General features: G+C 33.6%; 1 protein-coding gene and 2 long non-coding RNA genes across 3 annotated transcripts; 2 read left to right on the top strand and 1 right to left on the bottom strand.

Moving 5' to 3' along the window:
• The first annotated feature begins 1,661 nt into the window (after positions 1-1,661).
• Positions 1,662-3,787, top strand: LOC136068967 (uncharacterized). The gene is made up of 2 exons (XR_010630262.1): positions 1,662-1,973; positions 3,582-3,787. It is a non-coding gene; the product is annotated as an uncharacterized LOC136068967 (long non-coding RNA).
• A 671-nt stretch (positions 3,788-4,458) lies between these two features.
• On the bottom strand, positions 4,459-8,213 carry LOC112008498 (uncharacterized). Its single transcript, XR_002882570.2, has 2 exons — positions 8,095-8,213; positions 4,459-4,806 (listed from the first exon to the last, which is right to left on the bottom strand). It is a non-coding gene; the product is annotated as an uncharacterized LOC112008498 (long non-coding RNA).
• A 95-nt stretch (positions 8,214-8,308) lies between these two features.
• On the top strand, positions 8,309-15,303 carry LOC112008497 (protein mago nashi homolog). The gene is made up of 3 exons (XM_024040824.2): positions 8,309-8,670; positions 9,568-9,744; positions 14,991-15,303. Exons 1-3 carry the CDS (start codon positions 8,440-8,442, stop codon positions 15,048-15,050), a joined length of 468 nt encoding a protein of 155 aa, XP_023896592.1. The 5' UTR covers positions 8,309-8,439; the 3' UTR covers positions 15,051-15,303.

Genomic DNA, 15,303 nt, shown 5'->3' with positions numbered 1-15,303 from the left:
TAGATGGGCTCTTTTATGTAATCGTAATTGAATATCCTTATCTCCTCCACCTGGAACAAATATATATATATATATATGAGATGGGTTCAAGTTACACCTGGTGTAACTCTTTAGAGTTACACATTTTCTAAACCATTGGATTTAAGTAGATTCAACAGTCAAAAAAATGGACTCATTAATGTTGATATTTTGATAAATATCTCATTTATTATCCTTATTTATAACATTCCATTCTTATCTTTACTCCCAAAAATATGTATATTTTCCTCTCTGCTCTCTTTTTCTCATCCACTACACGTTTCTTTCACCTCCATTGCTCATCCATTCCATTTTCATAAGGTTCTACCTCTGCAGCCATACAAAATCTGATGAATCAAAAACTTGAACTAATTAAACATAAGGCTGAAGTAAATAACTTAAAAATTGAAACTAACCTTTTGCAGAGAACAAATGAAGCGCTTGCACTGGAAAAAATATATATTCCTCGTTGAAATTCTTCAGAAGCTTTGGGCAAAATCTATTTGAATCGACCAATAATCACAAATATCAACGAAGCCTGTGACTTTGTTGACCCAGGTGTACTAATTTTTAAAGCCCAAATTGTTTCACACGAATCTTCCATTCAATTCTATATATCCATAAGTCCATAATATTGGAATATCAAAACCCATCTTCACCCTCCACGTTATTTGACTTTAATTTTTGTTAATTTGTTTCACGGAAATCAAAGATTTTGGTTTAATAGTTCTAATAAACTACAAAATCCAAACAGTGGCTTAATTTGAGCAACTAGCGGTTTTTTTTTTTTTTTTCTTCTGCTGGCGACCTGGCCGTGGAGGAGGAAGAGCGGTGAAGGAGAAAGAGATAGAGATGCAGAGAGACATGTAGTGGAGGAATTTTATTTATTTATTTTAAGAAACGGTGGAAAAATAAATAAATAGAGAGAGATGTATACTTTTTTGTGTTTTTTTAGGTTTAGAGATAGGTATGAAATGCAATAAATAAGAGATAATTAATGAAATCCTAATCAGAATATTAGCATTAATGAGTGTTATTTTTTACCATTGGATCGACTTAAATCTAATGGTTTAGAAAATGTGTAACTCTAAAGAGTTACACCGAGTGTAACTTGAACCCATCTATATATATATATATATATTTGCTCCTGTACACTGGATGTTGTATATATAGGTATATACATGGATAAGTTGTAATAATGATATTTGAGTTTGGAGAATATTGTTTCATAAAGTTGTTAAAATGAAAATTCAAGTTCTAGAATTTTCTAAGTGAAAATTCGAAATTCAACATTTTCGATCAGTCGAAATTTTAGCTCGATCGATCAAAATAGTAAGAAAATAATCCTGGAGCTTCTGGATGGTTTGATTGTTATTTGATTCTTGTTCGATCGATTGAAAAGAGCATTCAATCGACCGAAAGGACCTTTCGACCGATCGAAACTCGAAAAAACTAAATTTTTTGCAGAATTTTCTAGTGACTATTCAGAAAAGTTAAAAAGATTTCAAGCCTTGTGAACGGTTTTATGAAATATTTTAATTTTCCATACATACCTTTTGAAGGGTTATATCCCTATGGGTATAAATAGAGATTAATGTTCACTTGAAAATAAATCTCCCAAAATAGTAAGTTACAAAGAAACACAACAACTCCTGTGAGTATTATCTAAAATTAATATTTGTAGAACTCAATAAACATGTGATCTATTTGGATGACATGAATTTGAATTTAGATTTGGATTTGAGTACGTCCAAATCCAAATCTATTGTTTGGATAAGTTAATAGAGTTGGGCCTCGGATTTCTGGATCCAAATTCATGGATTTGAAATCCCCTCTCATACCCAGGTATTTAGAAATCCCTCACCTACGCTTGCCCTCTGTTCTCAGAAACTGTCACGCACTCTCTTACTCTGTTCTCAGTAGTCAGTGCTTCTTTCTCTCTTTCTCGCAGCAAGGTTTGTCTCTCTCAACTCTTTTCTTCCTCTTTATCCTCTCTATTTCTCTCTTTCTACTAAATCTGAATCATAAAGGCTTTGGGGTTTTTTGTGGGTTTCAATTTTTTTTTTTTGTGGGTTTGTTTGGGTTTCCTCTGATTTATGTGTGGGTTTTGTTTGGGATTCGTTTGATTTGTTTGTGGGTTTTGTTTCATAGTATTTTCAATGATTTGTTTTGAGTTTGTCTTTATTTTCTATTTCAATTTTCGTTCATGGGTTTGTAATGCAAATTATGTGTTTGATGAAATGCTTCTGTGAACTGATATACATAAATAGAGCGTGAGAATTGTTATAAGCTTTTGGTTCATTTTTTTCAAGACTCATTGTGTGTGTGTAAACAGTTCTTGTAGCTATTTGTTGAATTTTTTCAGTGAGGCTATACAACTGAGATGGTGCTTTGGTAAAAGCATCATGCAGTGGTAGGTGAGGAGGCAACGCACATAAGATTAGATGACACCAATCCCATAATCATACACTTGAACTTTCATTAGAGAAGAGAAGGAAATTGAAATGGTAGCAATTTACTGCTTCAATTGGTTTTAGAGTAGTTAAATTGATAAAGTTCAAATTTTTATGCTTGAATGTTATGGAAAGTTGCAATTTTGAATTGGGTTCGTTGTAATTTTCGTGATCTTGGAGATACGTTTTTGTACAATGGTTGGTTGGCACTTCGTATGTACTTTTAATTGCTTTTAGGAGCAATGTTTGGTTTTTCTTTTTACAAAGAAAAATGGCTTTCAGTGTGCTAATTGAACAGTACCTATATTCTATCTGAGTTCCGTTGTAGTTTGAAACTTAAATTTCTTATTAGTTTCATCGTAGTTTGAGGTTAAGTTGAAACACATTGATGATTTGGTTTTTATGTGATCATGGTAATGTGAAGTAAAACAATGTAGTGCTTGGACTATGAGATAATTAGGCCAAATTATGACCTTTAAGTTCAATTTAAGTTGTAAGAAAATGAATGATGCCCTAGCAGGTTCAAGAGAAGTAGGTTCTTAGTTTATGGAATTGCATAGGTTGGGCTGTTTATTTTGGTTTGAGGCAGTGAAAAGGTGAAGAAAATTAATTGAATGTGGCTATTTTAAACTCGAAAAATAATTGAACTTGGCTATTTGAAGGTTTAGATTTAGATGTGCAGTGATTCCTAGCAAACTTTGGTGAGTAGATGTAGCTATAACCGGCTTAGTGCCATATATGATACGTCTCCTGAAAGCTTCTTTGGAGAATTTTTCAACTGTGCTTCATTTCTTTTCTCCTATGTCTAGGTCCTTTGGTCCATAATGGTCATCATGGTTGGTTTGTAGGTATGTCTTATATGAGGAAAATGTTTGGCTGCAAGGAAGAATTTATATTGTTCGATCTAGACTCAACATATATTTTGTAGGATGGTATCAATCTAATGTATGCTTAACGATGCTCTTGCAGTGGAAATTGAAATGTTGTTTATTATTCATATTTGTAGTTGAAATTGCATTGTTTTGTTTGGTGTGATTTCATGGATTTTCTTTGATAACCTTTTTTTTTTAGTTATAGATTTTTATTGTTTGTATTTTGAAAAATGAACAGAGACAAAAAATGACCAATGATAGAAGAGATATATCCATTCAACGAAAACGTAAAAGAGAGGAGATGGAAGTATATGAGGAAGAGGCGATGAGATTTTTGCCTTTGCTAGTGGAGTTTATATATTGTAATTTTCTTATTTTGTATTTTGGATTTTTTGAAAAACATAATAGAAATGGGAAGAAAATACACATATTTTGGGTATTTAATCTGTCTCTCTTGATATATAACTATTTAGTTATTATGAACTTTAGAATAATTTTTTAGTTTGAGGTTTTGAATTTTATGAAAAAAATCCATGCATTTGGGATTTTTCTCTAGTTGATATAAAAATTTTAGTTGTCAATAATTGGCAAAATATTTTTTTAGTTGTTTATAACTAAAGATATTTAGTTATTATTTTGTCAATTGAATTATTAATATTACCTCATGTATTTATTAAAAATGTTACTAAAATTAAAATGTAAAAGGATTAAGAAAAATAATAATTAAAAATATATATTTTATTGATCTTAAATCCAAATCCAAATTTTAGATATCCAAACAATGAAATTTGAAATGATGAATTTCAAATCATTCTTTGTTTAAAAAGACCCAAACAAGGAATTTTAAAATTGACAAAAGCTTTTTAATTTCTTAAAGCTTTTCTGATCAATCTAATGAACCACAAAGTTAAGCAAAAAACAAAAGTTAGCATCTTGTTATATTTTAATAATTTTCCTCACACTTTTAATAGCAATTGAAAGACTATAAATGCGTACTTTTGGATGCATAGCATCCAAAAAGGCTTTACTTTTACACCAACAAAGACAATGCCTTTATTACAAAAGAAGTGCAGGACTGTTTTTGCAAAACACTATGGCATATTTGAAAATAAGAATTCAAAAATTTAAAGGTTTCTCATTTTTTGTTTACTTTACAACACTTAAAACAATACATTTTGTCACATTTTAAACCACAATATTTGCAGAAACGTATCTACAAAAGCTTAAAGACAATAGATCACAAAAGTAATACATATAAAATTTCATAAACTTAAAAGAGTGGAAGTTATCCTTTGCATCAACACAGGTTGAACATTTCTTTTATAAACACTTCGTGGCTAATCTATTATTGCATCGGCCACCCTCAAGTATATAGACTTCCGTCCGTTTGCTCTATGTGGCTTATTGTTTTGCCATTGTGCCATCCAGCATTAGCACCCCATAATTGTGAATAGGTTCTGCAACTGTGAAAGTGAAACTCATCATGAATAAAAGATGACAATGGTGCCTTCATTGTGCAAATCACTTTTATATTAGTATCTATATTTTTGCTTAAAGGATCAGACAATGATGTTTTCTCCAAAAATTTGTTATATATGAGAGTGACAATAAGAGATCCCGCGAAGAAAAGATGAACAACTACACTGAACTAAATTAAATACAGAGACAGTTCCAAAATTCAAAGAGAACAACTTCAAGAAACATACGCTAAAAAATGACCCTTCTAGTAATACAAATCTGATCACGAAAGAAAAGTTAATATTCAAATTTAATATTCAGTATTTAGTGTCTACATGAAAAACAAAAGTTTTATGAGGCAAAATGCTCATTAAAAGTTAAAACTATGTTTGCTAGAAAACATAAAAAATGAAATATTCATTTACATGTGTGTACATTTATCTCTCTCAAAGTGAAAGGTTCACAGGATTGTTTGAAAGAATTTATTCTTTCTCAAAACATACTACCAATAATGATGCAGAAAGAGACAATAGAGAATAAAGGAGAAAAAAGGGTAAATATTTGGCATTAGTATTACTACTCAAACTGATGATGAACATGGACATCTACCTATTTTAAAGCCTCAATTTTCTGTTCTCTACAGAAGTGAAATATATAAATAAATTAGTAAACATCTTTCCTATTAGTAAAGTATTTCCTTTTGCCTATAAACAAAAAATAAATCAATAAACAAACTTTTTCCTAAATTAACTACAGAGATTACAAATACTCATGAGTCACAGTGCTCTAGGCATAGCTTCTAAAATAGACAAAACCTCAACCACAAAATCTGGGTTGTTCCCATCTTGTAGTTTCTAAATTGTTCAAAATGATCTTTCAAATATCTCATTCTATCACCAACAAAGCCCATCAACAGAATTCCTCTACCGACCCAATTAATTAAATAAAGCAGTACAAATTCTGTTTGCTTCAACGTTTTGGTCAAAATTAAATATTTTTTTAAAATGTAAAACTCATTGCTTGTCTTCAAAACTTAAATCTTTCAAAACTGATAAATCGCAGAGAGAAGTTTAAGGAAAAAAAAAAAAAAAAAGTAACTGAAATTTCCCAAGAAAGACAGACTTACACAGAACATAACCCACATGGAAATCCAATCAACACAATCATATGTAGAAAAAACTCTCAAAAATAATTAGAAAATACCCAAAAAATCAAAGAAAAACTGACCTCCTTACATAGATAAGCAGAGTGTTTACGACATTGTAATTGGGTCATAGCAAAACAAATACTTGAGATTATATTATAATCTCACAGATTAGAGAGACTTTTGACTAAATAAGAAATATAAGGAACAGAGGGGTTGCAAATTTAGGAATAGAGGGGAGAAAGGGTGTGATGTGAAAAAAAATGTAAAATTGTGAACTAAAACTCAAAATTCCTTGGTTTGATATATATATATATATATACATACAGTTGATGAATAGGAAAGCAAAATAAAAGGGGAAAAAAAACACAAAGCATTTTTAATATTTATTTTAAAATACCTAGAAAGCCAAAGTTTTGCAACTTGACTGACACTTCTTGAAGTTTCCTAAAACTACCCTAAAAGTTGTGGAAATTCATTTTCCGCAAACCACTATATAAAGGAATCTCAAAGCACTATCCCAAAAAAACCAATCCAATGCAAGCCTAGCAAATAAAAAAATTCGGAAATCCTAGAGCACATCTGTCTATAATCTGATTTTTATCTTGTCTTCAAAACTTATCTATTAATCTTGACTAATTTTGTAACTTTAAGTTCAAACCTCAAATATGCAATTCAATCTGATTTCCAAGTGAGGATCCTCATGGGGAAAATCTAATGGTTCTAAATCAAAGCTTACCATTCTATAAAGTATAAGGCCAATTGCACAAAAAAGCTTTGCATAAAGGAGTAATAGATTACTTTTGATTTGTCAAGAATAATGCTATAAGAAATTGTAAATGCATCCATATATCAATAATCCACTTTCTCATATGCTTTGACACCAAATGGTCTTATTTAACTTAATTTCACATCACTAATCCAATGCAAGTTCACCAAAGGCCACAAAATATGTATACGAAAATCAATAGTTTTAATACTTTTTTGTCAATAAAACTTGAGCAAAATTTTAAAAACCTACTAATACGAACTCACGTACAATAAACATAAATATTGTGGTAAACTTATATAATCTCTCAAATCTCCAATATATAATTAAACCGCAGTCCAAATAACTATCAAACACCAACCATTTAATTTAGTCCTGCAACTTAAAGATCTGATTCTAGCTACTCTTTGCCCTCAAGATCCAATCTTTCAAAACCCCAATCACTTTTTAGACCAATTCATCCAATCACTTGAATCTTCATTACTTATAACCACTAAAACCCTGTTAGAGTTCTTTTCTTCTAATGTGAGCTAAAAAAACCACAGGAGAAAGATTTTAGAGAAGGGGAAAGATTTTAGACTGATCAAGCTTGCGGATTGGGTAGAGATTTTCTTTAGTAGTCCACTTCTTTACCAAGTTACCATCATCAATCAAATATAGACAGGTCAAGAAAAAGTTAGCTGACTAACCACCAGGGAATGTTGAACCACCAAGCTGTTCTTAGCAATGGAATTGAACGTGTGGTTACCCACTATGCTTTAACAGATAATCAAAGCCATTCATCAAAAAATAAATAAATAAATAAATTTGAAATTTTTTTAATTAATGTTTCACATTTTAATTGTGAACATGACAAATTTTTAGATCGGTGTTTTTTCCTATGTGTCACAACATCATTAATTGTAGGAAAGCAAAAAAAGAATTTCCATGTTTTTTTCCAATGAATTCAAAATTCAGGGGAAAGCAAAAAAAGAAATACAAATCTAACAAAAAACAAAATCTAACCAATACAATAATTGACAAAACATAACTCAAGAAATTGAAAAAAAATAAATGGGAAATAATTTAGAATTTATTTTTAAAAAAAAAAAAAGCACCCCCACACTGCCACAATTCTACACTCCCACGTTTAGATTAAAAAAACACTCCCACCCAAAAAATAGACTCCAATTCCCACGTTTAGTCTTAAGAAAAGAAAAAGAGGAAAAAATAAAAATAAAAAATTTATCTCGAATACACCAAACTAAAGCATTCTTACCCAGATACCTTAATCAAAATCAAATTTAATCCAAACACCTAAATCGATATCAATCCGACCAAAATAATCAAATCTAAATAATAATTAATCCATAAATTTTAACAATGAAAAAAAAAAATTACCTGTGAAGTTACAGGAGTCTGATGGTGGTGGCAGATTTTTCTCTCTCCCCAGTCCCCACTCCGTGCCTTCTCTGTTTTACCGTTCTGCCTAGGCTTTTGATATAATGTATCGCTTTTTAACCCTATCTTAAACGGCGCTCAATAATCAGAAAAGGCCCACAATAAAGCCCAGCCCAGCCCGTATCTAGAAAAATCGTCGAACCCCTCTAGTAACAGTAGTAGGGCCTGTGTTTGCTTACCACTGTAATTGCATCGCCGATTCGACTCAGAGAAATTCTCGCGGAGAAAGAGAAGAAAGTAGAGAGAGCGAGAGGCTAGCAGAGAGAGAGAGAGAAGGTGGAAAAAATGGCAGGAGTGGTGGGAGGAGAGGAAGAGTTGGAGGAGTTCTACGTGCGGTACTACGTAGGGCACAAGGGGAAGTTTGGGCACGAGTTCTTGGAGTTCGAGTTCCGCTCCAATGGCATGCTTCGCTACGCCAACAACTCCAACTACAAGAACGACACCATGATTCGCAAGGAGGTCTACGTCACCCCAGCCGTCCTCAAAGAGTGTCGCCGTATCATCCTCGAGAGCGAGGTCTCTCTCTCTTCTCTAACTCTTAACTCTCTTTTTTAGGGTTTTGGTTTTTTTTTTTGTTGATTTTTGGTTGTGGATTTCTTGTTTGGTTGCTGAGAAAATCGGAGGAATTAGTTGGTGTTTTACTTCTAGCTGTATATGATTTAGCTGTCTCTGTAACATATTTAATTTTTAGGGGTTTCTGTTTTTCTTTGTGCTACCTTTGATTGGGTTTTGGAAGGGTTTAGGGTTTCTATTGTGTGTTTTTGAGAGAATCTAGTGTGGAATTGAGCTTCAGGATTTGATGTGTTTGAGGAATTTTGGCTGAATTCAATGCCTTCTATATTGCCGTGTGGGGATTAGTGAAGAGTTTTAGCTCTTTCGACGCGGCTGTGAAAAATAATGTCTGTGTACTTTTAGGACTGATTAGAGATGGAGGTTTGAACCCACTGTTTATGCTTATCACATTTGTGCTACTTTTGATTGGTTTTTGTAGGGTTTAGGGTTTCTATTGTGTGTGTGAGAGAGAGAGTCTACTGTGGAATAACTTCAGGATTTGATCTGTGTGGGGAGTTTGGTTGAATTCGATGCTTACTCTTTTGCTGCTTGGGGATTAGTGAAGAGTTTTAGCTCTTTCAATGCGTTTATGAAAAATAATGTCTGTGTACTTTTAAGGATTGATTAGAAATGGAGGTTTGAACACACTGTTTATGCTCTTATCATATTTATGACTAGGCTTAAAAAATCGGGGTTTGAGTTTCAAGCATTTTGTGCCTTTGTAATGTGTGAGATTTGGTTGTACTTTTGTCTTGTTTTTTATTCAGAATCTGATTGAGTTGGGGGTTTTTGAGTTATTATATAAATTTGATTATATTTACGTTTTCCGCTTCTGATCTAGCATATATGTTTTTTGTTCAGATTCTAAAGGAAGATGATAACCAATGGCCAGAACCCGACCGTGTTGGGAGGCAGGAGCTTGAGATTGTGATGGGGAACGAGCATATCTCTTTTACTACTTCAAAGATTGGATCCCTTGTTGATGTGCAGAGCAGTAATGACCCTGAAGGGCTTCGCATATTCTATTACCTTGTTCAGGTCAGTTCATTCGTACATTTATTTTATGTTTTACGGTGCATTTCTCTTTTGTAGTTTGTAATGTATATGTTTTGATCTCTAGGTTTTATTTCCTACCTTCTTTCTAATTGTGGTTTAAGTCATGAATTAAGAAATTGGTATCTGATACTAGTTTTCAAATCTCAGAACATCTTCTTTGTTATCCTTAGTTTCTTCACTTGTCATGGGTCTATCACAATTTTGGGTTCAGTTCTAAGCAGTTGTAGTGAAGGACTTGTTATTATAATCAAGTCCACTTCTGGACTCTTGTTGGGATCTTACATGGACTGAATCAAGGTAGTTAGTGCCTTAAAATAACATGGGTACACAGATATGTAGGTAACAATGAATATGATTTTAGATAGGATAGAATAGTAGAAAAGGATACATACGGTTGATGTTGATTAGTTTTAAAAAGGCCATAAAACTGACCATAATTTAATTTGGATTCAGGCACTTGAATTGAGTTAAGTTATTGTGCTTACCCTAAATAATTTCATTTATATCTGTGGTTAATGTTTATTAAGTGGGATGTGTATATATTTACTTGGAATTTTAGTTATTCTTTAGGAAGTAATTTTTTATTACTCATTTATAATTAGCACTTATCAAAGGAAGATTTGAAACGTGTCTTTAAAAACCAAGTTGATGGCTAGTCAATGATCCATTTTGCAAACATCTCTACTTCTTTTCTACCTATGTACTTGGGCAATGCCCATTCCTAATTTTTTAACATACCCTTATTTGGGGTAAATAAAAGTATCTCTACTTCTTCAACTGTTAATTTAGAATCATAATAGTCGAATCTCATAGAGACTACACTGTGTCTGACTACTAAGAACTGTTGTTCCCGAGAGAGTTCTACGGTAAATAAAATTCTAGGGTATATCTCCCTCCTCTTGATTTTTGCTTATCTCTCAGGCCCATTAGTGGATGCCTCTGGAATTGCTGCTTCTAACATTTAGATGGAGAAAAACTGGTCTACTATTGTTTTTTGCTTTTAAGTAGAAGGTTTTGCTTTTAATCTACAGAAATTGTTTGGACAAGTTTTGAGGGTTGTAACTTCATTTAAAAAAGGAAGGGGGGGTGGATTTGAGGTTTGTACTTGCCACTTTTTATGACTTTCATGTTATTATTTTGTTGTTGTCACTGGTGTGAATATTACATGTATTAGGGTTGCACCTAATTGCTAATCATCAAAGCAGTACACTGTTATATTATTGTTCATGGTTCTACTATCAAATGGAGTCACTAATCGATAGAATTAATGCCATTGTTCCTTGAAAAGAAATAAGTGAAAAGAAAAGGTTTGTAGCATATCATATAGTTAATAGAATAAAATAGTGTCATCTTGATGAAACTTTGAAAAAACCCTCCAAGTAATGTAGGAAAGATGTACTCAAGCCCTCCAAGCTCTTGCTAGCAATTGACTCTATGAGTCCTTTCTCCACTCTAGCTCCGGACCAATGCTTCCCAAAGCTTCAAACAACATAAATTCTCTGAAGGATACTTTATGTGTTAAGGATTCAATGTCCTCTCAACGATTTGGCAATTTTGAGAGGAAGAGGATAGAGAGAAAACTATGGATTTAGCTCTTGGAGGTACGGGTTTTCTCTAGATCTTCAGTTGGGAATTAGGTTTACAAATTTGTGGGAATTGGGGCTTATATAAATAGGCAAAGGGGCTGGTACAGCAGGGAATTTTGTAACTGAATTCCCTACTGTGCTGAAGAGTTTGTAGAACGAATAGGAGGTGAGCTGGGTACGCACTCACTGATCAGCTGCTTTCAAATTTGATTTCTGTACCATCATCACTTCATTCCATTGCAGTTCGTAGGGATAAAAAACACTTAAGCCAACTTTCTCTTTTGCACTTGTACAATTTCAAACCACCACCTTGAAATAGTCCTTGACACTGTCAAGTAATTATGGGTGGTTTTCGCAGTTTTTTTCTTGAATCCAAATTTTTTCAACTGGTGATAGAGGAAGGGGGTCGGTATTTTTCGTTAAGGATTTTTGAGCAGAGTAGATACTTCATGAAGTCAGTCTTCATGGGTAAGAATGTGGCACAATGGCTGATGAAGAGTATAGAACAGATTGTCGTTGGGATCAGTCCAAAGAATTTTTTTTACGTTTAGGGAAGGTGATTTAGCTTACACCCTCCAACGAAGCTCCAACTCTTTTGGCATGTTCCTTCTCTTGATGGAGTTTAAAGTTGGCGGGTCTAGGAGGTCCATTCTTGTTCCAGAAGGCAGAGCTAAGAATGGATGGAGAGTTTTTGGGTTAGAACTTAGGAAGCTGTTAGAACCTGAGAACTATGTGAATGGTGGGTCTGGTTTTTCGAAATTCGAAATTGGTGGAATTGGTTGGGAAAGCATTCGTCTAGCATTTGGAATTTAGCTCCGTTGTGCTTAACGTGGGTATTTGGAGGGAGCGAAATTGGTAGAAGTTTGAGGACATGAAAAGCACTAATGACCAGCTGCTCGCTTCTTTCAGTGGCTCCCTTTTCGACTGGTCTAGGGCTTGGGGACTCACCTCTAGTGATTCTCTCCCCATGTTTCTTAGTTCTCTCTTTTGTAATTAGTTTTCTCTTTGTTTTTTCTTTTCTCTTTTTGTAATCTTTGTTATGCCTTATGCTGTTTTGCATGAGGTAGTTTTTTTGAATATACATCTTTATTACTTATCAAAAAAAAAAAATAAATGAAACTTTGACATGTATCAGATTTTAAATGCTGTGTGAAACTGAATGGTGTGGGTTTGTTTCGATTGGACATTCAAATATTTAGCTAAAAGATTCAACAAAATACAACATGACTTGTATATAGTTCTCTTCATTATTTTTTCTTTGTTACCTTCTTTTCTCTCATTCCTGTGATACTTTCTTGTACATAGTTCAGAGCTATATACTGTGGACATGACAGTGAGTTTTGTGTTTTGATCCGGAGAGGTTTTTCTTTGTGACTGAGATGTTTGGTCAAAATAAAAAATGAGCCATAGCGTCATTTTGATATGAAATCAACCAGTGACTTGTAGGTGTAGTGGGTGAACTGTTTGCATAGCATTGAGAGAATTGGAGTTTAAAAATTCATTTGGGTATTTCGAAACAAGAATTGTGAAGGTATTCACTGACACATGGGTTGAGACCATGTCTCCTTCAAGTGTTTGAAAAAATTTCGAGGAAAAAAATAGTTCAGAAAACTTTTGTTTAATTCTTCTACTCTACCAAATGACTTAAATCTATGGTAAACATGAGAATTGCAAGTTGCCAAGGTTATCAAGTAAGAAAGGTAGATGGCATCGCTCAACCTCAAGGTTTCTTTAGAGCACGGAGCACCTTGAGCTATGTAGTTTTACATCTATTAGCATAAATATTCATATCATGTTTACTATAAAATAATATTACATTTACTCTAGTTACAGTAATACCAATAATTACATTACCAACATTTTCCTTTTGCCATTTCCATGCCAAACTTTAATCAAACTATGTATAACTTATTTTTGGAGTAGAATCGTCCCAGCTGTATTTAGAATTCAACTTACATGAGCCAACATTGGATAAAGTTTCTATACAAATTGGCTTGGAGGAAGTTCCTCCAAACAGCTAGGTGGCAATCTTAAACAATGACAGGTGCCGCACATGACCAATCTTAGAAAAGTTAACATTACTAAACTTGTCTGTCAGTCAGTTGTTTCTCTCACCTAAATCACTCTTTCTCTTTCTCTCTCTCCTTCGTTCCAGATCCATATCCAAATTAATACCAACAACATTAAATGACAGAAATCACTAGTAATGGCACCAGCCAACCTTCTTTTCTTTCTTTGACAAATCAGAAATTTTATTTCTCCAATGATCTTGCACAACAGTTGGCACTTGATAATAACTGTGATAATAACTCACCACTAGGTTCATGGCCCAAACCCAAAATCTTGCACACAGAGATCTTAGTCAAGACCCTAAACATACACGCATCAAAGAGATTATGAAATATAGGACAAGCGAATTAACCCCAGCCTATTTTTCACAACAAGGATTCTTTTGATAATCAACAAATTTTATTAACAAAGGAACAGAAACTACAAAGAAGACAAAAAATTCTGTTGATGTGAACAACAAAATCCTTGCTGGTGTTGTTCACAACAAGGATTCTGGGTATTTTCTCGTTAATATAAATTTTTTTTTTTTGGTGTTAGGCTAAAATTTGAGAGCAATGGAGGTTATTTTTGGTTTAGATTCAGTAGGGATGGGGCGAACTAGCAGAGAGAGCATGTGGTTGGGAACCGAGGAGGAGGACGGGAGAGTGAGAGAGAGGAAAAAAGGGGTTTGAAGTTTGATTTCAGTTTGGAACGATGGAGAGAGAAAGTGTTTTAGGTGCGAGAAAAGTCTGAGAGAGAAGTCAGTAATGTTGCTTAACAGCATTACTTTTCAACTTTAAGCTAAAATTGGTCATGTGCAATGCACATGACCAGGACACTTGTCATTGTTTAAGATTGCCACCTAGTTGTTTGGAGGAACTTCCTCCAAACCAGTTTGTATAGAAACTTTATCCACCAACATTTTATCAGAAGCCCTCTAAAGTAGTCAACATGATGTAATGGTTCAAGAATCAAGATTGCAAATATATGGAGGATAAAATTCTTTACATATTACCAACTTCTGCTTGTGACTACCTTATTAACAATATTTTGCTTTGGATTTTTGAAACGGAAAAATGAATCCATTCTATCTGAATATCGGTTGAGTGTGTCTAAAGAGGAAACAACTTATGAAGGGCGTTAGCAGCTAAATGTTTCCCTTCTCGATCCCTCTACCCACTTTTTGTTAGTGAGAGAGCATAATCTGTGCCTTTCTTGGGCTTGAGAGATGTTTAGCGTGGTGAGCTTTACAGGCTCATAATCCTTGGGGATTTGGCCAGCATGTTATCTTCAGGAGAAATTTAGCTTGTGGTCCATGATATAAAGGTGCAAGTTTCCTAGTCAGTGGGTTCTAATTACGGTATAGATTACAGAAGCTATTATCCTTTTGGATTTTCTTTTTGTTGTTTTTGTTGTTGTTCTTATGATTATTGTACTCTGCTCCTTTCCTCTTTCTGTTAGTTGAGATCTAGACTTCATTCTCTATTGCTCTTTGGTGTCTCTGTTTTCTGAGTATTGGATATTTATGTCATTACTGTTTATCCACATTTTACATCCCTCGCCCTGGTTCTTATTGGTCTTTTGTGGTTGCAGGATCTGAAGTGCTTTGTATTCTCTCTCATTTCACTCCATTTCAAGATCAAGCCAATTTAAGACGATAAATCACTAGGGCCTGGTGTTTTCTCTGCAATGTGCATCGGAGTTGTGTTTGCTATTGTAATAGTACCTTTATTTTGCATGCAGTCTTTGCCATTTGATAGCTTAGTACTTCAATTGTTACCACCAGAATGTTTGTGGGAGTGATTAATTGGATTTAGGGATATGTGCACACAAAGGTTGGAATGTTACAATATGTTACCAAAGCTTCAGGTTTCTGGTATACTAATTGTTTCCCATGGTTTTGCCA

This window comes from Quercus suber, unplaced genomic scaffold (assembly GCF_002906115.3).
Source record: "Quercus suber isolate HL8 unplaced genomic scaffold, Cork oak 2.0 scaffold_145, whole genome shotgun sequence".
Classification (NCBI taxonomy): domain Eukaryota; kingdom Viridiplantae; phylum Streptophyta; class Magnoliopsida; order Fagales; family Fagaceae; genus Quercus; species Quercus suber.
The sequence above is the reverse complement of the archived record's forward strand: the minus strand, read 5'-3'. Positions and strand labels throughout refer to the sequence as shown.